The 24,837-nt window shown below is 42.1% G+C and overlaps 1 protein-coding gene and 1 pseudogene across 2 annotated transcripts in view; both read left to right on the forward strand.

Annotated features, from left to right (window-relative positions):
* Positions 1-9,523: 9,523 nt before the first annotated feature.
* LOC129039681 (U6 spliceosomal RNA) lies at positions 9,524-9,623 on the forward strand (annotated as a pseudogene).
* A 2,031-nt stretch (positions 9,624-11,654) lies between these two features.
* The window catches only part of AFG1L (AFG1 like ATPase), a 235,885-nt gene continuing 222,702 nt past the window's right edge, over positions 11,655-24,837 (forward strand). Inside the window, exon 1 of one of the 2 annotated variants that reach the window (XM_054490002.2) lies at positions 11,655-11,982. In XM_054490002.2, the coding sequence (XP_054345977.1) occupies positions 11,844-11,982 (139 nt within the window). In that variant the 5' untranslated portion in view covers positions 11,655-11,843. The remainder of the gene's footprint in view (positions 11,983-24,837) is intronic. The other variant, XM_063667056.1, reaches the window with a different exon arrangement.

The raw sequence follows: 24,837 nt of genomic DNA on the forward strand, positions 1-24,837 counted from the left end.
CCTGAGTAGCTGGGATTACAGGCATGTGCCACCATGCCCAGCTAAGTTTTGTATTTTTAGTAGAGATGGGGTTTCACTATGTTGGTCAGACTGGTCTTGAACTCCTGACCTCAAATGATCCACCTGCCTCGGCCTCCCAAAGTGCTGGGATTGCAGGCATGAGCCACTGCACCTGGCCTAAAGCTGGAACATTCTTAAAGTTGCCTTGAAAATATTAAAAGCCAATTGATAGTTTGGGTAATTATTTTTATTAAAATTTTCTTTCCTTTTTTTTTTTGAGGTGGAGTCTTGCTCTGTCACCCAGGCTGAAGTGCAATGGCGTGATCTTGGCTCACTGCAACCTCCGCTTCCCGGGTTGAAGCAATTCTCATGCCTCAGCCTCCCTAGTGGCAGGGATTAGAGGTACCGGCCATCATGCCTGGCTAATTTTTTTTGTATTTTTGTAGAGACGGGGTTTCACCATGTTGGCCAGGCTGGTCTTGAGCTCCTGACCTCAGGTGATCCATCCATCTCGGCTTCCAAAGTGTTGGGATTACAGGCGTGAGCCACTGTGCCTAGCCAAATTTTTTTTTTTCTAATTTAAAAAATATCTTGAACCTAGCCTCAAGTGATTCTCCCACCTCAGCCTCCCAAAACGCTGGGATTATAGGCGTGAGCTACTGCACTGATTTTTCAAAGTAAAAACCATCAGAACATGCAGAGGAAATAAAGGGGGGGGGGGTGTCCAGTGGGTGGATGGGATTAGTTTACCAGTTTTTCTAGAATAATATATACAAAGGTGCATGTAAACAAATAAGATGCTTGGTAAATCACCCATGATATGTTGCTTTCTGAGCATAAATTATTTGAGTGATCTGAGAGGATGGTAAGGTAAGCAGAGCCAGATATTGATTTTCTAAAAGGTCCATAATAAAGAAATTGTACTTCATTCTGTAGACAGTAGGGAGGCACTGCAAATTTAGAAACTGTGAAGGATTGTAGTCAGATAGGTGACATCTTTGGAAAGACGCATCTGACAGCAGTATGGTGTGGAGGGGAAACAGCCAGAGCCAGAGTTGGGAGATGACTGCATCAGCCTCTGAAAGACAAGAGGGAGACCCAGTGGTAACGGATGGATTTAATCATATTTGGTGAAGGACTGGATAGGAGGGATGAGGAAGAGAAACTAGGTGATGATTCCCAGATTACAAGTTTGTGTGTCCAATTGGGGAACGTTAGTATTGGTTGGGGTTTGTTGCTATTTTTAAAGGGAGGATGGTGGCCGGGTGCAGTGGCTCATGCCCGTAATCCCAGCATTTTGGGAGGCTGAGGCAGGTGGATCACTTGAGGTCAGGAGTTCGAGACCAGCCTGGCCAACATGGTGAAACCCCATCTCTACTAAAAATACAAAAATTAGCCAGGCGTGTTGGCACGCACCTGTAATCCCAGCTACCCGAGAGGCTGAGGCAGGAGAATCTCTTGAACCCACGAGGTGGAGAATGCAGTGAGCCGAGATTGCACCACTGCACTCTAGCCTGGGCAACAGAGCGAGACTCCATCTCAAAAAAAAAAAAAAAAAAGAAAGAAAAACAAGAAGAAAAAAAGAAAAAAGAAACTGGCTGGGCACGGCAGCTCACGCCTATAATCCCAGCACTTTGGGAGGCCGAGGCAGGCAGATCACGAATGAGGTTAGGAGTTTGAGAGCAGCCTGGCCAACATAGCGAAACCCCGTCGCTACTAAAAATACAAAAATTAGCCAGGCATGGTGGCACGCACCTGTAGTCCCAGCTACTCGGGAGGCTGAGGCAAAAGAATTGCTTGAACCTGGGAGGCAGAGGTTGCAGTGAGCTGAGACTGTGCCATTGCACTCCAGCCTGGGTGACAGAGTGAGATTCCATCTCAAAAAAAATAATAATAATAATAAACAAACTAAATAAAGATTTGAGCACTGGACGTGGCTTCAAATATTCTGTCTTTGGCCAGTCTCTAGTTATGAGTTAAACAATGTTTCAGTAAAGGGGAAAAAAGGTAACTTTTGTTGTAAGGTTAGCAAAAGAATAAGAAATGGACTGCTTGTAGCAAAATCTATACTTTGTATACATTTGTAAATCTATATTACTGAAGTATGTACATCTTGGTTAGAAGTTACATTTCTCATAGTTAATGAGGTACTTAGGTATATTTGTTTATCTAGTTTGTTTAAATTAAGTAACCTAGTGCCTATAGTGCCAGCTACTTGGGAGGTTGAGGCAGGAGGATTGCTTGAGCCCAGGAGTTTGAGGCTGTACTGAGCTATGATTGCACCACTGCACTTTAGCCTAGGTTGACAGAGTGAGATCTTGTCTCTAAAAAAAAAGAAAAGAAAATAAATTAAGTAACCTAAGTTATATCTTTGGTTAAGGATATTTAAAATACAAATGTTTTGAATTTAGAAGCTAGATATTTGACTCTATTTGAATGTAGAAACTAGAAGTAATTATGTAATGGTTTCCATGTGAATTTATTTATTTATTTATTTATTTATTTATTTATTTAGTGTAGAGATGGGGTCTTGTTATGTTGCCCAGGCTGGTCTTGAACTCCTGGCCTCAAGCAAGCCTCCCACCTCTGTCTCTCAACGTGCTGAGATTACCAGCATGAGCCACTGTACCCCTGAAATAATTTCTTATGTATCTTCAAATGGACCACATTGTTTTTCATAGCTCTAAAGTGTTTCTTCGTTAAATTAGAAGAAATTATACTTACAAAGAACCATGTGTAATGGCAAATAAATAAATAAGCAAATGGAAAAAAGGGCTCTTGGGTTGTGTTTCAATTACTTCTGTAATATTGAATTTAATGGTGTTTTAAAAAATTAATCTTTAAAATGGATCCACAGTATGTATGTTTCTAAAGAAATTAGAAACAGAACTACCCAGACTACGGTGGCTCATGCCTGTAATCCCAGCACTTTGGGAGGCCAAGGTGGGAAGACTGCTTGAGCCCAGGAGTTTGAGACCAGTCTAGACAACATGGCAAACTCCGTCTCTACAAAAAATACAAAAATTAGCCAGGCATGTGGTGCGCACCTGTAGTTCCAGCCACTTGGGAGGCTTATGTGGGAGGGAGAATTGCTTGAGCCCCGGCAGTCAAGGCTGCAGTGAGCCAAGATTGTGCTACTGCACTCCAGCCTGGGCGACAAAGTGAGACCCTGTCTCAAAAAAAAAAAAAAAAAAAAAAAAAGAAAAAGAAAAAGAAAAAAAACCCCTCAAAACCACAGAACTATCATATAAACCGGGGAATCTCCCTTCTGGGTGTATACTCAAAGGAGATGAAACCACCTCCTTGTAAAGATATCTGCATTCCCACGTTCTTTGCAGCATTAGTCACAATAGCCAAGATGTGAAGACGACCTGTGTCCATAGACAGTTGAATGAATAAAGAAAATGTAGCACGTGCGCGCGCGCATACACACACACATACACAAACACACACACATACTGGAGTATTATTTTATTTTTTTGAGACGGAATTTCACTCTCATTGCCCAGGCTGGAGTGCAATGGTGCGATCTCGGCTCACTGTAGCCTCTGCCTCCCGGGTTCAAGCGATTCTCGAGCCTCAGCCTCCCGAGTAGCTGGGATTACAGGCATGTGCCACCATGCCCGGCTAAGTTTGTATTATTAGTAGAGACGGGGTTTCACCGTGTTAGCCAGGTGGTCTCGAACTTCTGACCTCAGGTGATCTGCCGACTTCAGTCTCCCAAAGTGCTGGGATTACAAGCGTGAGCCACCGCAGCCAGCCTGGAGTATTATTTAGCATTAAAAAAGGAGGAAATCCTGCTATTTGTAGGATGGACATGGAGGACGTTATGCTAAGTGAAATAAGCCAGACATAGAAATAAAAATATTGAATGATCTCACTTATGTGTGGAATCTATTTTAGTTTTCTTTTTTTTTTTTTGGCTAGTTTTTGTATTTTTGTATTTTTTGTGGAGGTGGGGGTCTCCTTATGTTGCCTTGGTTGGTCTCAAACTCCTAGACTCAAGTGATCCAGCTGTCTCGACCTCCCAAAGTGTTGGGATTATGGGTATGAGCCACCGGCCTGGCCTTAATTGTTTCATTTTATTTTTGAGATGGGATCTTGCTCTGTCATCCAGGCTAGGGTGCAATGGTATGATCATAGCTCACTGCAGCCTCGAACTCTTGGGCTCAAGGTATCCTCCTGCCTCACCCTTCCAAAGTGCTGGGATTATAGGCAGGAGCCACCGCACTCAGCTTAAAATTTTAAAAAGTTCAAACATACAGAGATAGAGAATAAAACGGTGGTTACCAGGGTGAGGTTGGGGTTCAGGGGAGGAAATGAGGTGATGTAATTCAAAGGATACAAAGTAGCAGATCTGTAAGCAGTCTATAGTTAATAAAATTACACGGTATTTGAGATTTTTTGCTAAATAAGTAGATTTTAGCAGCTCTTGTCACAGAAAAATAACTGTGAGATGACAGATGTTAATTTGCTTCACCATAGTAACCATTTTACAATTATATGTATTCTATAACATCATGTTGTAAACCTCAAACATATACAATAAAATTTACTTAAAAAATTAAAATGGGCTCAAAATCTTAGAAGCATCACTTATTTCATGAAGAAGGTAAAGTAGTCTTTTCTTTTTGCAGACAGAAAATAAATTTTATATTAAGACTACTCATTTAGTCATTTAACAAACATTTGAGTTCCTTATAACCTAGGTACTGCTATAGGCCCTGGCGATATGGCAGTGAACAAAACAGACATAAATCCCTGCCATAGGGAGCTTAGATTCTAGGAAGAGTAGTAAGAGCAGATAATAAGCTAATAAATTAGTAAAGTACATATTATGCTAGATGATAGTAACTGCTGTGGAGAAAATAAAGCTGGGAAGAAAGAAAAGGAGTGCTGGGCAAGATTGTAATTTCATATAGATAGTAGTTAGGAAAGGCCTTAACTAAGAAGGTGTCATAAGGAAGTAAAGACAAGAGGAAGTGAGCCAAGTCGATATTTTGGAGCAGAGCATCCCAGGCAGAAGGAACAGGACATGCTGAAGCTTCAGGAGTGAGAAGCCGGCTTGGTGAGTTCCAGGAACAGCAAGAAAGCCAACGTGCATGGACAGAGATGGGGCAGGAGAATGGCCTGAGATGAGATCAAAGAGGTAGTTGGGACCCTCATCATGAGACCTCATAGGCTGTTTTGATAACTGAGTGGCAGGGTAAGCCACTAGTAGGTATTAAACACAGGAAAGTAATGATGCAACTTAGAATTTTAGAAAATATATATGGCTCTTGTAACTGCCCAATGGTTTCATTTTGCCCGCTGCCCAGATAGAGTCAATTTATCGAGACAGGGGAATTGCCATTAGAGAAAGAGTTTAATTCATGCAGAGCCAGTTGAACAGGAGACCAGAGTTTTATTGTTACTCAAATCAGTCTCCCTGAAAATTCAGAGACTAGGGTTAAGGATAATTTGGTAGATAGGGGGCCAGGGAGTCAGGAGTGCTGATTGATTTATTAGCATTTACATCAGTTTCCCTGAAAATTCAGAGACTGGGGTTAAGGATAATTTGGTGGACCGGGGGCCAGGGAGTCAGGAGTGCTGATTGATCAGGCTGGAAATGAAATCAAAGGGAGTCAAAGCTGTCCTCTTGTGCTGAGTCAGTTCCTGGGTGGGGACCACAAGACTAGATGAGCCAGTTGATTGATCTGGGTGGCACCAGCTAATCCATCAGGGTCTGAAAAATATCTCCAGCATCAATCTTAGGTTTTACAAGTGATGTTATCCCTAGGAGCAATTGGGGAGGTTTAGATCTTGTGGCCTCTAGCTGCATGACTCCTAAACCATAATTTCTAATCTTGTAGCTAATCTGTTAGTCCTACAAAAGCAGTCTGGTCCCCAGGCAAGAAAAGGGTTTGTTTTGGAAAAGGGCTATCATCTTTCAAAGTTAAACTATAAACTAAATTCCTCCCAAAGTTAGTTCAGCCTATACCCAGAAATGAACAAGGACAGCTTGGAGGTTAGAAGCAAGATCAAGTCGGTCAGATCTCTTTCACTGTCATAATTTTCTCACAGTTATAATTTTTGCAAAGACAATTCCCCTGTGTGGAGAACAAACTGTAGGGGTAGAGAGTGAAAGCAAGGAGACCAGTGACAAGGCAACTGCAATAATCCAGGAGGGAGATGATAGTGACTTGGATCAGGGTTGGTGGTAGCAGTACTGGCAGTGAAACATGATGGAATTCTGGAAAATTTTGAAGATGAAGCCAACAAAATTCACTGAAGGACTGGGTGTAAGGTGAGAGTGAATGGTGAAAGCAGAGGATGATGTCTGTGATAAATGGTTTGACCTACTGGAAGGCCAGTGTTGCCATCTACTGAGATGAAGAAGGCTACAGACGAAGTGGTGGAAGTGGGAATCAATTACTAGGTCCTTTCCTCCCTAGGTTGGTGGCTACAAGAAGAGGAACAACAAGAGTATGAGGAAGGCCGGGTGCGGTGGCTCACACCTGTAATCCCAGCACTTTGGGAGGCTGGGGCAGGTGGATCACAAGGTCAGGAGATCGAGACCATCCTGGCTAACACGGTGAAACCCTGTCTCTACTAAAAACACAAAAAATTAGCCAGGCGTGGTGACAGGCACCTGTAGTCCCAGCTACTCTGGAGGCTGAGGCAGGAGAATGGCGTGAACCCAGGAGGCGGAGCTTGCAGTGAGCCGAGATCGCACCACTGCACTCCAGCCTGGGCGACAGAGTGGGACTCTGTCTCAAAAAAAAAAAAAAAAAAAAGAAAAAGAAAAAAAAAAAGAGTATGAGGAAATGGTGAAATGGTATTTTGGCTGCTTCATGCCAATGGCCTATTCCATCTGCAGTCTGTCTCTGTCAATGGCCCAATGGCATCCTCTAAAATGGCAACCTCATGAACCTGGAAATGGAAAATCCCCATCACCCATATTTATTATGGATTACCATCTCATTTACTTAGATCCTACTTGAAAAATATTTTTCTTTTGCCTTTAATGAGTTTCATGAATTTGCTACTTGACGTTCTGTAGCACTTTCTTCTACTTAAAAATTTCTGCTGGGCACAGTGGCTCACACCTGTAATCCCAGGACTTTGGGAGGTTGAAGCAGGCTAATTTCTTGAGTCCAGGAGTTTGAGACTAGCCTGGGCAACATAGTGAAAGCCCATCCCTACAAAAAATTAGGTGAGTGCATGGGGCATGCCTGCAGTTTCAGCTACTCAGGAGGCTGAGGTGGGAGGATTTTTTGAGCCCAGGAAGCAGAGGCTGCAGTGAGCTGAGATCATGCCACCGCACTCCAGCCTGGGCAAGAGTGAGACCCTGCCTCAAAAAAATTTTTTTTCCACCGTTTTCAAGCTTAGAGTGCATTCCTTATTTCTACGATTCTTGGATATCATGAATCTATGTTGTCCTAGGCATACCCTTATTTTATTTTATTAAAAAAAATGTTGGCCAGGCAAGGTGGTTCATACCTGTAATGCCAGCACCTTGGGAGGCCAAGGCAGGCGGATCGCTTGAGCCCAGGAGTTTGAGACCAGCCTGGGCAACATGGCAAAATCCTCTCTAATAATACTAAAACAATTAGCCGGGCATGATGGCATGCACCTATAGTCCCAGCTACTAGGGAGGCTGGGGTGGGAGGATCACCTGAGCCTGGAAGGCAGAGGCTGCAGTGAGCCGAGATCATGCCACTGTACTCCAGCCTGGGTGACAGAGTGAAACCCTGTCTCAATCAATCAATCAATCAATAGATAGAGATGGGGTCTCGCTATGTTTCTCAGGCTGGCTGGCCTCAAGTGATGCTCCCACCTTGGACTCCCAAAGTGCTGGAATTATAGGCATGAGCCATGGTGCCGGGCCTGTTCCTTATTTTAGGCTTTGACATTATTCTTCTCAATTCCTATTTACAATCATTTCTGATTAACAGTTTGTGTATACTGTATATATTATCTCATTTAATTCTCACAAAACCTGTGAGGTAGCCGACACAGAAACCACCCTAATTTTATAGATAAGAAAAACAGGCTGGGCGTGGTGGCTCAAGCCTGTATCCTCGGTATATTGGGAGGCTGAGGCGTGAGGAACACTTGAGGGGCCTGGGGAATATAGGGAGGCCCTGTCTCTAGGAAAAATGTAAAAATTTTAGCCGGGCATGGTGGCACATGCCTGTGGCCCTAGCTACTCGGGACACTGAGGTGGGAGGATTGCCCTCTTAAGCCAGAGAGGGCAAGGCTGCAGTGAGCCAAGATCCCACCATTGCACTCCAGCCTGGGCGGCAGAGAAAGACCCTGTCTCAAAAAAAAAAAAAAAGAAAAAAGGAAAAAGAAGAACAGAGAGAGCTTGAATTAGTGACAAAATCAGAGCTCAAATATATCTCCTGACTCAGGAGAAAACTCAGTTTTCTATTGACCATTTTCTTTCTTATTTCCTCATTTCTTTCATTGTATTTGTCCTTCTCTAGACTATTTTAATTTGGTTTTATCCTTAATATTAGATGCCAGAGCTACTTGCCATTTTCTCTAGGAAGATTTTTTAAATAAGGACAAGAAAATACCTCATAATTTTATGACTTATTTCAAATAGCTTTCCTGACAATGTTAAAAAATTTTTTCAGGCTAATTATTTTGTTTAATTTGTTTTAGGAATTGCAGGAACAGCAGGATTAATGTTTTAATAAAATGGTTTACAATGGCTACTTAGTCTTCTGGTCATTCTCTTGACTACATCAATTATAATATAATTGAATACATCAATTACAATCTAAGTTATTAAGTTAATCTAAGTTATTTCCCTCTAAATTAGCTTACATTTGTACAAAATAAAGTTAATTTCTTATGTTTCTACTTGCACAACCATGTGAAAATTTCCTGTAGGTCTTCTTTGGCATCAAATTATCCATGAGTGCTTATATTATTACCTCCATAATTATTAAGCTGTTGGAATTTCTAATAAAGGACAATTTCATTGGCCAAGGCAAGTGATTTTTCGGAGCAAACATAATGAAATCTAAATACTCTCTAAAAGTCTTTTGAGTGTGATAAATACATATGCAAGTCAAGGGAGAAACAATCAGATTTTTCAAAAGGTCTTTCACAAAGTGTCACACCAAAAATTAGCAACAAAATAAAAAGAAAAATCACCATAGTATGAAGAACAGTTTGTCATGTCAGGCAGTGAAATTACAGATAGAAGATAAATAGTACGTGTAAATTGGCTTATTTTGACAGATACAATCAAAATAATTTTTTCTATAAATGATTTGACCAAGTTGGTAGAGACATCTCTAAATTATTATGCCATGCTACACTTTCTCTTTCTTGTTTCTTTGGAATCCCTCTTCTAGTGTGGACCAACTGTCTGACTTCCTAGAATTCTTCTTAGTGTAGTCTTTTCATTTGTTTTCACACAACTGAACTTTCTTCTTCCTATACTCCAGACTTTCTTGCCTGCCTGACTTCACTCTATTGCTGTTCTTGGAAGGTCTTTATCTCTTAAAAGTTAAGCTTGTAATGCTTGCTTTGGCAGCACATATACTAAAATTGGAACGATACAGAGATTAGCATGATCTCTGCGCAAGGCTGACACACAAATTCGTGAAGTATTTCATGTTTTTAAAAATTAAAAAAAAAAGCTTTAAAGCTTGGGATGGTGGTTGGGACCTGTAGTCCCAGCTACTGGGGAGGCTGAAGCAGGAGGATCATGTAAGTTCAGGTGTTCAAGGCTACTGTGCACAATGATGGAGTCTGTGAATAGCCACAGCACTTGGGCCTGGGCAACATAGTGAGGCCACTTCTCTTTAAAAAAAAAAAAAAAAAAAAGTTGAGCTTTTAGAAGGCCTTTTTGATTTACCAGCCAAACTGCTCTTTCATTGATTCCACAACACTGAATTATCTTTATTTTTTAAAAAATTTATTTAAAAAATCTTTTTATTTTATTCCCTCCCCTTTCCCCCTTCCCCTCCCCCTTCCCCTCCCCTTCTCTCCTCTACCCCTCCCCCTTCCCCTCCCCTCCCCTCCCCTCCCCCTCCCCTCCCCCCTCCCCCCTCCCCTCCCCCCTCCCCCTCTCCTCCCCCTCCCCCTCCCCTCCCCCTCTCCTCCCCCTCCCCCTCCCCTCCCCCTTCCCCCCTTCCCCTCCCCTTCACCTTACTTCCCCCTCTTCCCTTCCCCCTTCCCCTCCCTTCCCCCTTCCCCTTTTCTCCTCTCCCCCTCCCCTCCCCCTTCCCCTCCTCCTTCCCCCCTTCCCCCTTCCCCTTCCCTTCCCCTCCCCTTCCCCTCCCCTCCCCCTTCCCCTTTTCTCCTCTCCCCCTCCTCTCCCCCTCCTGTCCCCTCCCCTCCCCCTTCCCCTTCCCCTCCCCCTTCCCCTTCCCCTCCCCTTTCCCCTCCCCTCCTCTTCTCTTTCCTTTTTCTTTTTTTCTTTTTTTGGGACAGAGTCTTGCTCAGCCGCCCAGGCTGGAGTGCAGTGGCACGATCTCGACTCACTGCAGACACCCTCTCCCGGATTCAAGCGATTCTCCCTGCCTCCGCCTCCTAAGTAGCTGGGATTACAGGCACCCGTCATCATGCCAGCTAATTTTTGTGTTTTAGTAGAGACGGGGTTTCACCATGTTGGCTAGGCTGGTCTTGAACTCCTGACCTCAGGTGATACGCCTGCCTCAGCCTCCTAAAGTGCTAGGATTACAGGCGTGAGCCACCGCGCCGGGCCTTCTCCTTTCTTTTTTTGTTTTTTTTTTGAGACAGGGACTCACTCTGTCTCCCAGGCAGGAGTGCAGTGGCACAATCCCAGCTCACTGCAGCCTCCACCTCCTGGACGCAACCCCACCTTGGCCTCCCTAGTAACTAGGACTACAGGGCGCAGGCCACCATGCCCAGTTAATTTTTGTATTTTTTGCAGAGACAGGATCTCGCTATGTTGCCCAGACTGGTCTCAAACTCCTGGGCTTAAGCGATTCTCCGGCCTGGGCCTTCCAAGCATGAGCTACCTAGCCCAGCCTGTATTATCTTTTCTGGAATTCATCTCGCTTACTGGATTGCCAGCCTCTTCTGGACAGCAATTTGTACTCCTAATTCGCTTATTATAGTATGTCAAAGCATTTATTGTTTAATCAAATTAGGGCTGATCAACGAGAAGTTACCCTTCGGATACACTGTCCCATGACTTCTCCGTCCACCAACAGTCCTTCTTAGGCCCTTGGCTTTCCCATGCCTCTTATACATTCTTTCAAAACATTTGAGTGCGTACCATTTATGTTATTCAAATACGAAAAGGGAAAGCGGTAGGCGCACATTTCAGGTACTCGTCAAAGATGAGTTGGACGCTGGAGGTAAAATAAAAAATGGGCCTACCATTTAGGGAGGTGTGACGAAGTGACATCACTCTTCCGTTAAAACCCGACGGCCCATTGGGTCACCTCCATTTTATTCAGGTTTCGGAATCTCGGTCATGTGAGCTAACTTAAAAGGCTCAAGAGTGGTTACCTGCCTACCCGTCATAATCACTTCCCAATTCCTTGAAAACTTCGGGTTCCTCGGCCGGCCGCCAGCGCCGGGCGGAGAATCGCCCTCCCTCCCACTGCCCAGACTGGAGCTGCCCGTTCCGTTCCGCCCCGCCCCACTGCATGCTGGGAGTCGTAGTCCCGGCTGGCAGCGTCCGGAAGGACGGGAGGGCACGGGAGTGCAGCCCGCCCATGTGGCTAGTGGAGGTCACGTTCCCTAACTGATCCCTTGGTTCTCTCGGGTGGAGCCTTTAGCGTGCACGGCGGGATTTGACTTTGCTACCGTCTCTTTTCTGGGTTTCAATAAAGTTTTCCTCTTCCTCTCCTCGTACGGAGTTCAAGATGGCGGCCTCCTGGTCGCTCTTGGTTACCCTGCGCGCCTTAGCACAGAGCCCGCTGAGAGGGAGATGTGTTGGGTGCGGGGCCTGGGCCGCCGCTCTCGCTCCTCTGGCCACCGCCCCTGGGAAGCCCCTTTGGAAAGGTCAGTGACTGTGCCATGAGTAGTCCGAGCCGACTGCGTATGACTAGAGAAGCCTCTGGGGTTACCCTCCTTGTCCGATCTACCCCAGGTGTCTCCTGCTTTCACGAAGCTGAGGGCTCCTCGAGAGGAGTTTCTATTTCTCTTGACCTTTTATACTGTCTGTGAATGAGCCCTGAGCACTGAGGGAAATGACCCTGAGTGACTTTCATTTTGAGGGTCAGAGGTCGACTCAGAGTTTGTTCCCTTCGGGACATTTAGAGAGCTGAGCCTAGTGGGAGTGCCTGGCTTGAAGTGATGCAGGTGTGCGGTTGGGGCCTGGGGGCCTGGGGGCCTGGGGACCCCTACCCTCTGCGTTTTCCACGCTCTCGGGGCTGGTGACTGACGGGCACTGGAGGAAGAGCCGCACCTGGGACCTCTTGCAGGCCCTGATGTCTCTCGTGATTCTAGGAAGGAAGGTCCACACACATTCTCAGATTGAGGAATCGATTCTTGGTGGTGTTTTCAAGTCACTAGAGGCTTCAGTGGAATTATTTTGTCACCGGGCTTTCTTTCTCCTTGGCTTCCTTCATTCAGTTATATGTTCATGAATGAATGAATGAATGTATATTCTGAGTAACCAAGTCAAGAGTGCCAGTTTTACTGCTCTATTCATATATTCGCACTAAACTGCACGTTTTTCAAAGGCAAGGACATTGTGTCATTGTTTCCTAAGCACTTAGCGCAATGATTGGTACTTGATGTGCAAATATGATTTTTGAATGAATGAATGAATGAAATTATTCTCATTGTCTCCCTCATCCACATACTCGTTTTCCTTTTTCTCAAATCCAAGCAACCCCTGTAATATACCTTAGTAGACTGATAGACCTTAATAAAGTATATACCTTAATAAATAGATTCTTATTTATTAATTTAGCTAAAAATATGACAATCTTTGACCCTTATCATCAATGCAGTTGAAATTAATACTAGAACTTTGATTAGGTCACCTTACGTTTTTCTCCAAAGATTAGCATAATGCACTTAGTATAATGGAATAGGCTCCACACACAGCCTAGGGGTTAGCCGTGATCTGCTGGAGTAGTCGTTAAAAGTAAATAAATAAATAAAGATATAATGGAATATTCTGGTAGTGTAAGCTGTGGATTATAATATAAATTTTATTTTTCATTTTTGGTAGTCAATAAAAGCAAATGCTATAAATTTCAACAGGTGCAAGAAAGAATATGGCAAAATGTAAGGCTTTTTTCTATCCCTATCCCTTAGCTGCTTAGTTTTCCTCCTCGGAGGCAATCTGTGATACTGGTTTCTTATGTATTCTTCCAGATACATTCTGTGTATGTACAAGCATATACATATATAGATAACCGTATTAAAAAAATAGAAGTAGTAACATGCTGTATACATTGTTTTGTGTATACAGCAGTTAATTCTGTTAATTGTTAATTTCTTTTTAAATTTAGTAGCTTGGAGATCATTCCATATCAATACCATATCAATTTCATATGAATAGAACTGCCTCGTGTTTTAAGTTTTAAAAATAGTATTCCATTCTATGTATATACCATGATTTATGAACATTAAAGATTCAAGGAGCATCATTATAACATATAAAATTCACTGAATGCTTATTCTGTGTCATACAATATACTAAGTACTTTCTACATACATTATCTTATTATTCCTCATTATCCTCATTTTGGAGATCATGAATCCAAGGTTGCTGAAGATACATGGCTAGTAAGTGTCAGAACTTCTGGATTCAAGTAAAGGCTGTGCTATTAATCTATACTCATACTTTCTCCAATACACAAAATTTAGCCAATTCTGGGTGTGAAGATTTGATGAAAATGCAGTTAGGTTAGAGGTCCATTTAATTGTATCTAAGGATGCTCCCTTCCCCTCTTTATTTTTATTTTGTTTATTTATTTATTTTTTTGAGATGGAGCCTTGCTCCGTCTCCCAGACTGGAGTGCAATGGCACGATCTCGGCTCACTGCAACCTCTACCTCCCAGATTCAAGCAATTCTCCCTGCCTCAGCCTCCCTAGTAGCTGAGATCACAGGTGCCCACCACCACGCCTGGCTAGTTTTTGTATTTTTAGTAGAGATGGGGTTTCACCATGTTGGGCAGGCTGGTCTCAAACTCCTGACCTCAGGTGATCCGGAGCCTCGGCCCCCCAAAATGCTGGGATTACAGGCGTGAGCCACGGTGCCCTGCCCCCATCTTTAAATAAAAGGAAAATTTTAGTTGAAATTTTGTTCAGTATTCAGAGTCTGATTTACAAATCGATTTTCTATCCCTTTCCTGTTTTTTTGGGGGGGTACATTTCTATTTTATCTTCATTTTTCATCTTTTGAAGTCTACTATTTAGTACAGTGTAATGTGGCTGGGTGTGGTGGCTCACACCTGTAATCCCGGCACTTTGGAAGCCTGAGGGGGTAGGATCACTTGAGCTCAGGAGTTTGAGACCAGCCTGGGCAACATGGCAAAACCCCCTCTCTATAAAAAATACAAAACTTAGAAGGGTGTGGTGGTGCACACCTGTAGTCCCAGCTACTTGGGAGGCTGAGGTGGGAGGATCACTTGAGCCCAGGAAGTCGAGGCTGCAGTGAGCTGAGAGAGATGGCGTCACTGCATTGCAGGCTGGGTGACAGAGTGAGACCCTGTCTCAAAAAAAAAAGGAAAAGTGAATGAAACTGAGTTCTAGCCCTTGAATAGCCCATAGTCTTGAGAGGCAGATGGAATTATGGTAGCCAGCATTTGATGAGCCCCTTCTGTGTTCTAGGCACTTTGCTAGCAGTTTCTGTTTTGTAATTTAATCTTCATAAAACCCTATAAAAATTATCTTTATTTTATAGATGAATAAACAAGGATGGTCACCCAACTTGGATTTTAAACCCAGGCGTTCTTGCTTCAGAGTCACAAACTTAACTGCTATTTGTACTAGCTTTTTAATGTAACGGTGAACATTAATAACATATTGTACCATGATCTAAGCCTGTTTGAAGTGTTATAAGACTACAGAGGAGGAAGCAGCTCTGCTTGGAGAGGGGAAGTTTTTTTTTTTTTTTAGACAGAGTCTCGCTCTGTCGCCCAGGCTGTAGTGCAATGGTGTGATCTCTACTCACTGCAACCTCTGCCTCCTGGGTTCAAGCGATTTTCCTGCCTCAGCCTCCTGAGTAGCTGGAATTACAGGCGCCCGCCACCATACCCAACTAATTTTCGTATTTTTAGTAGAGAGGGGATTTCAACATGTTAGTCAGGCTGGTCTCGAACTCCTGACCTCAGGTGATCCACCCATCTCGGCCTCCCAAAGTGTTGGTATTACAGGCGTGAGCCACTGTGCCTGGCCAGATTTTTTATTTTTAGCAAAAGTGTGGATGTGAGCTGTACATGGCCCTTTTTGGTTTATGGTCTCTGAGAGAGCAGCTAGAGATGAAGCTGTAAAGGTGAGCTGATGTGGTTGAGAAGAGTCTCTTACAGTATATTAAGATGTCTAAGCTCAGTGGGACACTAGTGGAAGTTTCTCAGGAATAGAAGTGATCAGATCTGTTTTAGCATGATTGTTCTTGTGGCCACCTGAAAAACAACTCAGAAATGCCTGGGTGGGAGAATACTGGAAGCTGGGTGATTATTTAGGAGGAAGTTGAAGTAGATAGAGTGTTAGGGAGTGGCTAAGGGGCTGAATTACTGCTCTGGTGAAGGAGAGCAGGGCAGCTGAGGGAGGGAATTCAGAGACACTTCTTTGTTAGAATTAACATACTTGGCCAGGCCCAGTGGCTCATGCCTGTAATCCCAGCACTTTGGGAGGCTAAGGCTGGCGGATCACCTGAGGTCAGGAGTTTGAGACCAGCCTGGCCAACATGGTGAAACCTCATCTCTACTAAAAATACAAAAATTAGCTGGGCGTGGTGGTGCTTGCCTGTAATCCCAGCTACTTGGGAGGCTGAGGCAGGAGAATCGCTTGAACCCAGGAGGCAGAGGTTGCAGTGAGCCAAGATCATACCACTGCGCTCCAGCCTGGGGAACAGAGCAAGACTCCATCTCAAAAAAGAAAGAAAAAAAAAAATTAACATACTTGGCCATACTTGGAGGAGACAAGGAAAGGGAGGAGTGAAGGTAAATTTAGGTTTCCTATTGCAGGTGAAATAATGACATAATAAGTAAAAAGTAAAACAATAAAAAAGCAATTTAGGTTTCTGAGTTTGGGCAATTTAATCAAAAGAAACAAAACAAAAATGAAACAAAATGATAGGGCCAAAGGATTTTAGAGGGAGATTCAATTTGGGGCTTGTTAAATTTGAGGGATTTATTATAGTTCCAGGTAGATAAGTCTAGTTAGTTGTAGGACATTTGGGGATCTGAGACTAAGAAAGAAAATATGAGGTGTTGGGAGCCATGAGAATAGAAGAATGAGCCTGGGAATATATGTGTAGCATGAAAAGAGCCTGTGGCTTGTGCCTGAAATCCCAGCTACTCATGAGGCCAAAGCAGGAGGATTGCTTGAGGCCAGGAGTTTGAGACAAGCCTGGGCAGCATAATGAGGCCCTGTCTCTAAAAAAAGAAGAGAAAAGAAAAGAAAAAGAAAAAGCTAAGGGCTAGTGCTTGAGGAAACTTGACATTTTGGGAGCAGAAGAAGGGGCCTCATAGAGTGGTCTTAGGAGACTAGGAGAGAAGCCAGGGAGGGAAATGTTTATAGGTTTTCTAAAACCTAAAAATTAGCATAACCGAAATTCCATTTTCTTTAAGCTAGCCGTAGAAATTCAATGTATTTCATAGAAGCAAGGTAATATGAGGATCACGTCTTGTGATTTCTTTTTATTATGCTGACGATATCACAATATTATATTTTTAAAAAGGTGCATCTATTAAATGATGATTCATATTTAACTCCACAATCTCTTTAGTATACATACATAGGAGTTTATTCCCTACTGAGGTTTTTTGTTTTTTTTTTTTGAGATGGAGTTTTACTCTTGTCGCCCAGGCTGGAGTGCAATGGTGCGATCTTGGCTCACTGCAACCTCTGCCTCCTGGGTTCAGGCGATTCTCCTGTCTCAGCTTCCTAAGTAGCTGAGACTACAGGCATGTGCCACCACTGCCCAGCTAATTTTTTTGTATTTTTAATAGAGACGGGGTTTCGCCACGTTGGCCAGGCTAGTCTGGAACTCCTGACCTCAGGTGATCTGCCCAACTTGGCCCCCCAAAGTGCAGGGATTACAGGTGTGAGCCACCAGGCCCGTCCCCTGATTAGGTATTAATGTGAATAGAACTAACCCTCCTCAGCCATATGAATTGGTATAGTTTATTTTTTATTTATTTGTTTATTTATTTATTTATACATATTTTGTTTCTCTTTTACATGTTACTTGCCAGGTACAATTTATTAGTAGTACATATTACTAGTTAAGAAAATAGTCTTTGGACTTACTTTCTGTTTCCCTTAATACTCATTGGTTATAGCATTTGAACTTAGTTTTTTTTTTTTTTTTTTTTTTTGAGACGGAATATCACTCTGTCATTCAGACTGGAGTGCAGTGGAGCAATGTCGGCTCACTGCAACCTCTGCCTCCTCCCAGGTTCAAGCGATTCTCCTGCCTCAGCCTCCTGAGTAGCTGGGACAATAGGCGCATGCCATCACGCCCGGCTAATTTTTTGTATTTTTAGTAGAGTTGGGGTTTCACTGTGTTAGCCAGGATGGTCTCTATCTCCTGACCTTGTGATCCGCCCGCCTTGGCCTCCCAAAGTGCTGGGATTATAGGCGTGAGCCACCGCGCCTGGCCTGAACTTACTTTTTATTATCCAATTAGATGAATATCTTTATGTGAACTTATTTCATGTTTCTTGGATTTTTGTTAATATTTATTATATTAGAAAAGAATGTCATGCCTATCCCTGAGACTGATTATCTTTATGATAATGGAGGATTTTGTGGTGCTGGTGGGAGTATAGCAGTAAGGCCAACCAGAGGTCACTCTCATTGCCATCTTGGTTTTGCCTGGCTTCTTTACTGCAAGTTGTTTTATCAGCAAGGTCTTTATGACCTGTATCTTGTGCCAACCTCCTATCTTATCCTGTGACTAATAATGCCTTAGCCTCCTGGGAATGCAGCCTACCAAGTCTCAGACTTATTTTACCCAGCCCTTATTCAAAACAGAGTTGCTCGAGTTCAAATGCCTCTGACATTTCCCCCACTCCCTTTTACAAGGGAACCCTTAATAAGGGTTGAAGAGAAACAAAGATCCATCTTCTGCAACTTCTTCAGGCTGAATAGGGGCAATGCTATTCCTGCCTAACTATTAGGGTCTCTTGTATTCAGGGTAGAGAGGAGCTCAGTCAGAAAGCGTCGGTATGGCAAGGGCCATTCATAACTCTTGAGTTCTGACAAAAGGTGATATCTGGAAGATTAATAACTGTTCAGTTTAAGAGAACATTGAGTAAGCTTATCCTGCATTCCTTCACGAAGAGTACAATAGCAATATATTCCACAACAGTAAGGTAAAATAAATAAAATTATCCCAAGTAAATGAACTTAGAAGGCTTTCCATGAACTGGGCAACTGTTGGAACCAAGCTGATATGGGGTTGCTAGCTGATTCCAATATGTGCCCAGAATTAGAATATTGATCCAGATTTTTACATTACCCATACCTCTTGTTTCTTCTGAGTAGCAACCAGAGATCACTGATTGATTTACAAGAATAAGCAGAGTCAGTCTAAATTGCGGAAAAACCTTAGAAACAACTGACGAGACTAGATTTTTTTTTTTTTTTTTTTTTTGAGACAGAATCTCGTTCTGTTGCCCAGGCTGGAGTGCAATTGGCATGATTTCAGCTCACTGCAACCTCCATCTCCCGGGTTCAAGTGACTCTCCTGCCTCAGCCTCCTGAGTAGCTGGGATTTCAGGTGCCCACCACCATGCCCTGCTAATTTTTGTATTTTTAGTAGAGACGGGGTTTCACCATGTTGGCCAGGCTGGTCTCAAACTCTTGCAGGTGATCTGCCCGCCTGGGCCTCCCAAAGTGCTGGGATTACAGGCATGAGCCATCGCTCCCAGCCCGAGACTAGAATTTAATAACAGGTACCACAGTTCTTGAAACATAATTTTTCTCTCCAGTCTCCCATTTTTACTAAAGACAAATCATGGTAAGACTGATTTGCTTTGTTATACTTGGCCTGATATTTGTATAAATTGCAGGAAAAATAATTATTTTTCACATAGGCTTTTAAAATTGACTTTGATGGAACTCTGTTCCATAGAAGGAATCTCAGATAAGACTTTTTTTTTTTTTTTTAAAGCCAAGCCCAGCCATGGGTTTGTACCCTCAAATACCTATGAGTTGAGTAAATACCTCTTCTCTTGAGGTTGCAAGATAACTTGGGGCTCCTGGGCCTGTACTTTACTTACTACAGGTCAGGAACTCTGGGCAGGGACTGTGTAGACAAGATACGAGGCCAGTTTCCAAAGGAGCTTTTATTGGCTCTATAAGTCAAGTTTGATTACTTAAAGGAAAGCACACCACTCCAGTCAAAACCTTGGTAAAATAACCAGTTTCTCCAATTGTGCCCTGTTACAAATGAAAACAGATTTTTATTGCACTTATGCAAATAACTATTGCTGTAAGTTAAGATACTCACTAATAGTTTTCAAGTTCTGGAGAAATCAGGTAGAGAGAAACAATTATGCTCCAAATTTTGTTTACAGGAGTATACTTTACTTAATTGTTAAAAGCTGTCAATAGCTCAAAATAAAAGTTTCCTTGACTCTGGAAATCAGAGTTTCGCTCTGTCACCCGCTGCAACCTCCGCCTCCCAGGTTCATGTGATTCCTGTGCTTCAGCCTCCTGAGTAGCTGGGATTACAGGTGTGAGCTGCCACACCCGGCTAATTTTTGTATTTTTAGTAGAGATGGGTTTTGCCATGTGGCCAGGCTGGTCTTGAACTCCTAATCTTAAGTGATCTGTCTGTCTCAGCCTTCCAAAGTGTTGGGATTACAGGCGTGAGCCACCACGCCTGGCCTTTTTATTTTTTTAAATTAGAGACACAGTCTCACTATATTGCTTGCCCTGGTCTGGAACTCCTGGGCTCAAGCTGTCCTCCTGCCTTGGCCTCCCAAAGTGTTAGGATTACAGGCGTGAGCCAACATGCCCAGCCTGGTCTCTAATTTGAGCTCAAGTGATCCTCCAACCCCAGTCTCCAGTAGTAGACTTCAGTTGTGCTAGCTCTATCTTCTCTCCTAAAAGCATTATGGATGCTAGCTCTTCCTGCTGTCTTTTGCCTCCCTTGCCCAAGTTCTCTGTTGAGGACCATTTCTACTCCTTGCCTGGAGATACCTGATACTTTAATTTCCAGAATCTCTTTCATAACCTCTTTTTACCATCCTGCTTATCCTTCTTATTTCTTCTCATCATTGTTCCCATCCCAGAAGCTACTCTATAAACATGTTATCTATCCATACTCTTGACCAGGTGGCAGTTTTCAACAAGTTTTTAAGCCTGAACATGTAATTCTTTATAGTTGTTCCTCCATTTCTTCATAATATCATTTAAATGCAACTCCTGTAGATTCCATTTTGAAATTCTCATTTATATATGTGTGTGTATAAAATTTAAACTAACATAACAAATGAATGGGTTTAAAAATCTTTTGAAAAAAAATTAGATCCCTTAGATGTCTTTATTAAATAGTATGTGAACAGGGTGAATATTAAGGAGTTACTCAGTATGCTGGGCCATGCCTGCAATTACTTCAGAATAGCTTTATTCAGATTTTTAGGCATTATTTTACTGATTTGTTATCATGAAATTTAAAGTACAATTTTTTTTCCTTTTGTAAAGTTATACACATTGGCACATTTAAGATTAACTAGATTCTGAAGGAAAAGAATGATAACCACCAAGCATTTAGTTTTAATTTTCATAATTTTTCTATTTAAATCGAAAGCACCCTTTTAAAGCCCCTAAGTAAGCCTTTTATAAATAAAGTAAATCATCTTGCAATGCATTCCTTGATGATGGCTTATGTTGTTTTTCTAAAGAAAGTTTAATTAAGATTTGATTTTCTTCTATTCTATACTTTGTTTATTCATCACAGAATGAAACATAGGTCTTTAGTGTCAATGGTAAGTCTGACTTTTTGGGTCATTGATGACCATTGCAGTTTTCAAAAAAACAGCTGAATATTTATCTTTTGGGTATGATTAGAACATAATAGAGCATAAAATGGGCTGCCTATGACCTTAGCATGGGCTTCTGTCATTGCAGGAGAACATTTCTGGTCAGTGGCCACTGTTTACAGTTTGTTAAAATCAGCACAAATGTACAAATAACTCATGAATAATTGTGAACACAGTATTTAAATGGATGTTTAATAAATATGCATTAAAAATCTCATTACAGTAATGAAGTTTACAGCTGAAATTTTAATCCAGCCCTTTAGAAATATTAAAGTGCTTTTCCTGATTGTGCATTTTTCTCACAGCAGTTGGGTAAACATTTTAAACTGGAAATCTGAATTCCTTATATAGTTTTGATTTCATTTAACTAAGCATGTATTCTTTTTGGCAACCCTCTTCTTTCTCTTTGTGAAGAAGTGAAGCTCCTTTATTCCATAACTGTTACTTTGAAGCATTTTGATCAGTTCTGTTTTAGGAATGGTGAACATATGGGATACCAGATGACTAATAAAACCTGATCTGGAAAAGACTAGATTGCGATTTTGGTTTCATTCTGCAGTGCTGGATCAATCATTTGATTTGGTATTTCCATTTGTCATCTGTAGAATGCGATGCATTTTCCTAACTCCACCTTTCTTGCAGGTAATTTATGAGACTCAAATAGGTTATTATGTGAGAAAGTCTTTTGAAAACTGTAAGAAATGTTACATCAATGTATGTAATTGAAATATTAACAATGACATGCCAGAGGTGGTGGATTCTAGTCAGTGAGTAGAAATGGAGTGTACTCAACTTTATACAGAATTTCTAGAGCCATTTTAATTCTGTAGAGGCTCATTACATTAACAATGGCCAAGGGCCTAGTCTGAATTCAGTGCTTTGAATTCCAGAAAATGCAGTTTTGATTTTTCTGAGATTGTGCAAAGGGCCTCTGTAGATAACCAGGGGTGGCTTTTGTTCTCCTGGACTTCACTATCTTTCCTCTGGATACTCTGAAAACCTAGAGGTTCTTAGAAATTATGAATTACCTCTTTTTTGAGACAGAGTCTTGCTCTGTTACCCAGGCTGGAGTGCAGTGGCATCATCACAGCTCACTGCAGCCTCAACCTTCTGGGCTCATGTGAGCCTCCTGACAGCTTCTTGAGTAGCTGGGACCACAGGCACAAGCCACCACCACTATGCCCGGCTAATTTTTGTATTTTTTTCTTGAACCTCTAAGTCTACTTTATAATTTTTTTGGGGAGAGGTAGAGACAGGGTTTCAGCATATTGCCTAGGCTGGTCTCGAACTTCTGGGCTCAAGCAGTGCGCCCGCCTCAGCTTCCCAAATTGCTGAGATTACAGTTGTGAGCTACCACACCAGGCTATGAATTACTTCTTTTGCCATTATGTTTCAGAGAAAGCTGTTGAAATTTGATTTATACTATGCAGGTAAACTATCTTCATTTAGTAGGAAATGGATACTGGTTTCAAAAGGAACTGGAGTGATTGTGAATTATTTGCTGTGCAGTGAGATCTAAAGATGGCTTTTTGTTTTGTTTTGTTTTTTTTGGTTTGTTTTGAGAGTTATGCTCTGTTGCCCAGGCTGGAATGCAGTGGTGCGATCTTGGCTTACTGCATCCTCTACCTCCTGGGTTCAACTGATTCTCCTGCCTCAGCCTCTCGAGTAGCTGGGACTACAGGCGCCTGTCACAACGCCTGGCTAATTTTTGTATTTTTAGTGAGATGGGGTTTTGCCATATTGGCCAGACTACCCTTGAACTCCTGACTTCAGGTTATCCACCCATCTCATCCTCCCAAAGTGCTAGGATTACAGATGTGAGCCACTGTGCCCAGCCTCAAGATGGCATTTCACAGAAGCATAGAGTATTAGTGCTGCAGAGGGCCTCTGGGCCATATAGTCAAACAATGTTAGACATGTAGCTTCTGCCTTAACTGCTTCTTTTTGAGGCATCCTATTTTTGGATAGCCTTAATTTTGAAAAAACTCTTAAGTAGGATGAAATTTGAGCATTTATGTAACTTCTCCCCATTCATCTTGAATCTTTCCTCAGGTGCGGTATGTATAACACTAATACTGATTCCATGTGTGACCGCTCTTTTAACATATCAAGACTGATAATATTTCATTCATTTATTTACTCATTTACTCATTCATTTATCAAATTATTGGGTGCCACCTTGTCCCAATTCCATTTAATCACCTTTAAAACATTAAAGGCTTGTTATATTTCTCCCATTCATTCATTCATTTCCCAAGCACTTCTTGCTGCCATCCATATGCTACATACAGAATGCTGGGATGTATGCTAAGTGTCTTGTTAATGTCAGCAGTCTTTTGTGCTGTCAGTCAAGTTCACAACATAGTTTCTAGATCCTTGAACTCCTTCCCTTCTTGAGATTACTATCTACTTTCTGAATGACACTCTGAAAATGTGGCCCCCATATCACAATATATTCCTTCAAGTATGTCAGCCTAGAGCCTTGTTTAGGTTACCTTTTCTGTGTCCTGTTGCATTAACTTTTGGTGGTCAGGTCACATTCATATCTCACTTGCGACTCTTAGAGTTATTAAAACAGGTCTCTCCTATTTGTATTTGATTTATTATTTTTTCTATTTAAACATAAATTACTTTTTTTTTCTTTCTTTTTTTTTGAGATGGAGTCTTGCTCTGTCACCCAGGCTGGAGTGCAATGGCATGATCTCAGCTCACTGCCATCTCTGTTTCCTGGGTTCAAGAGATTCTCCTGCCTCAGTCTTCTGAGTAGCTGGGATTACAGGCGCATGCTACCATGCCTGGCTAATTTTTGCATTTTTAGTAGAGACGGGGTTTCACAATGTTGGCCAGGCTGGTCTAGAACTCCTGACGTCGTGATCTGCCCAACTTGGCCTCCCAAAGTGCTAGGATTACGGGCGTGAGCCACCACACACGGCCTAAAAATAAATTACTTTTAATTATAAAAATACTACATCATGTTTACAGTAGAAAATGTAGAAAAGACAACTGCTGTTAACTTTAATTTTTCTTTCCTCTTTTTTTTTTTTTTTTTTTTTGGAAACAGGGTTTTGCCCAGTCGCCCAGGCTGGAGTACAGTGGTGTGATCACAGCTCACTGCCGCCTAAACCTCCCAGGTTCAAGTGATCCTCCCACCTCAGTCTCCTGAGTAACTGAGACTACAGGCGAGCACCACCACGCCTGGCTAATTTTTGTATTTTTTGTAGAGATGGGGTCTCGCCATATTGCCCAGGCCTATGGTACTGCTATGAATATGTTTGTACATATATTTGGTGCATGTATGTATGCTTTCTGTTGGGCAGATACCAAATAATAGAATTGCTGGATCATATTTTATACATATGTTCAGCTTTAGTAGACAAGGCCAGTTTTCTAAAATGGTTATATCAATGTATCTTTCCATTAGCAGTGTGTGAGATTTCAGTTACTATGCATCCTCACGAACAGCTGGTATTCTTTTTAATTTTAGTCACTCCGATAAGTGTGTACTGATGTCTCATTATGATTTTATTTTGCTTTTCCCTGATACATTTTAAGGTTGAATACTTTTTTGTGTATTTACTGGACATTTGGATAGGCTCTTTTGTGACTTGCACATTGTTTCTTAATGAGTTGTAGTTCTTTATATAATCTTGATGTAAGTCCTTTGTCAGATACATAGAT

Source organism: Pongo pygmaeus, chromosome 5 (genome assembly GCF_028885625.2).
Source record: "Pongo pygmaeus isolate AG05252 chromosome 5, NHGRI_mPonPyg2-v2.0_pri, whole genome shotgun sequence".
NCBI classification, from domain to species: Eukaryota; Metazoa; Chordata; class Mammalia; order Primates; family Hominidae; genus Pongo; species Pongo pygmaeus.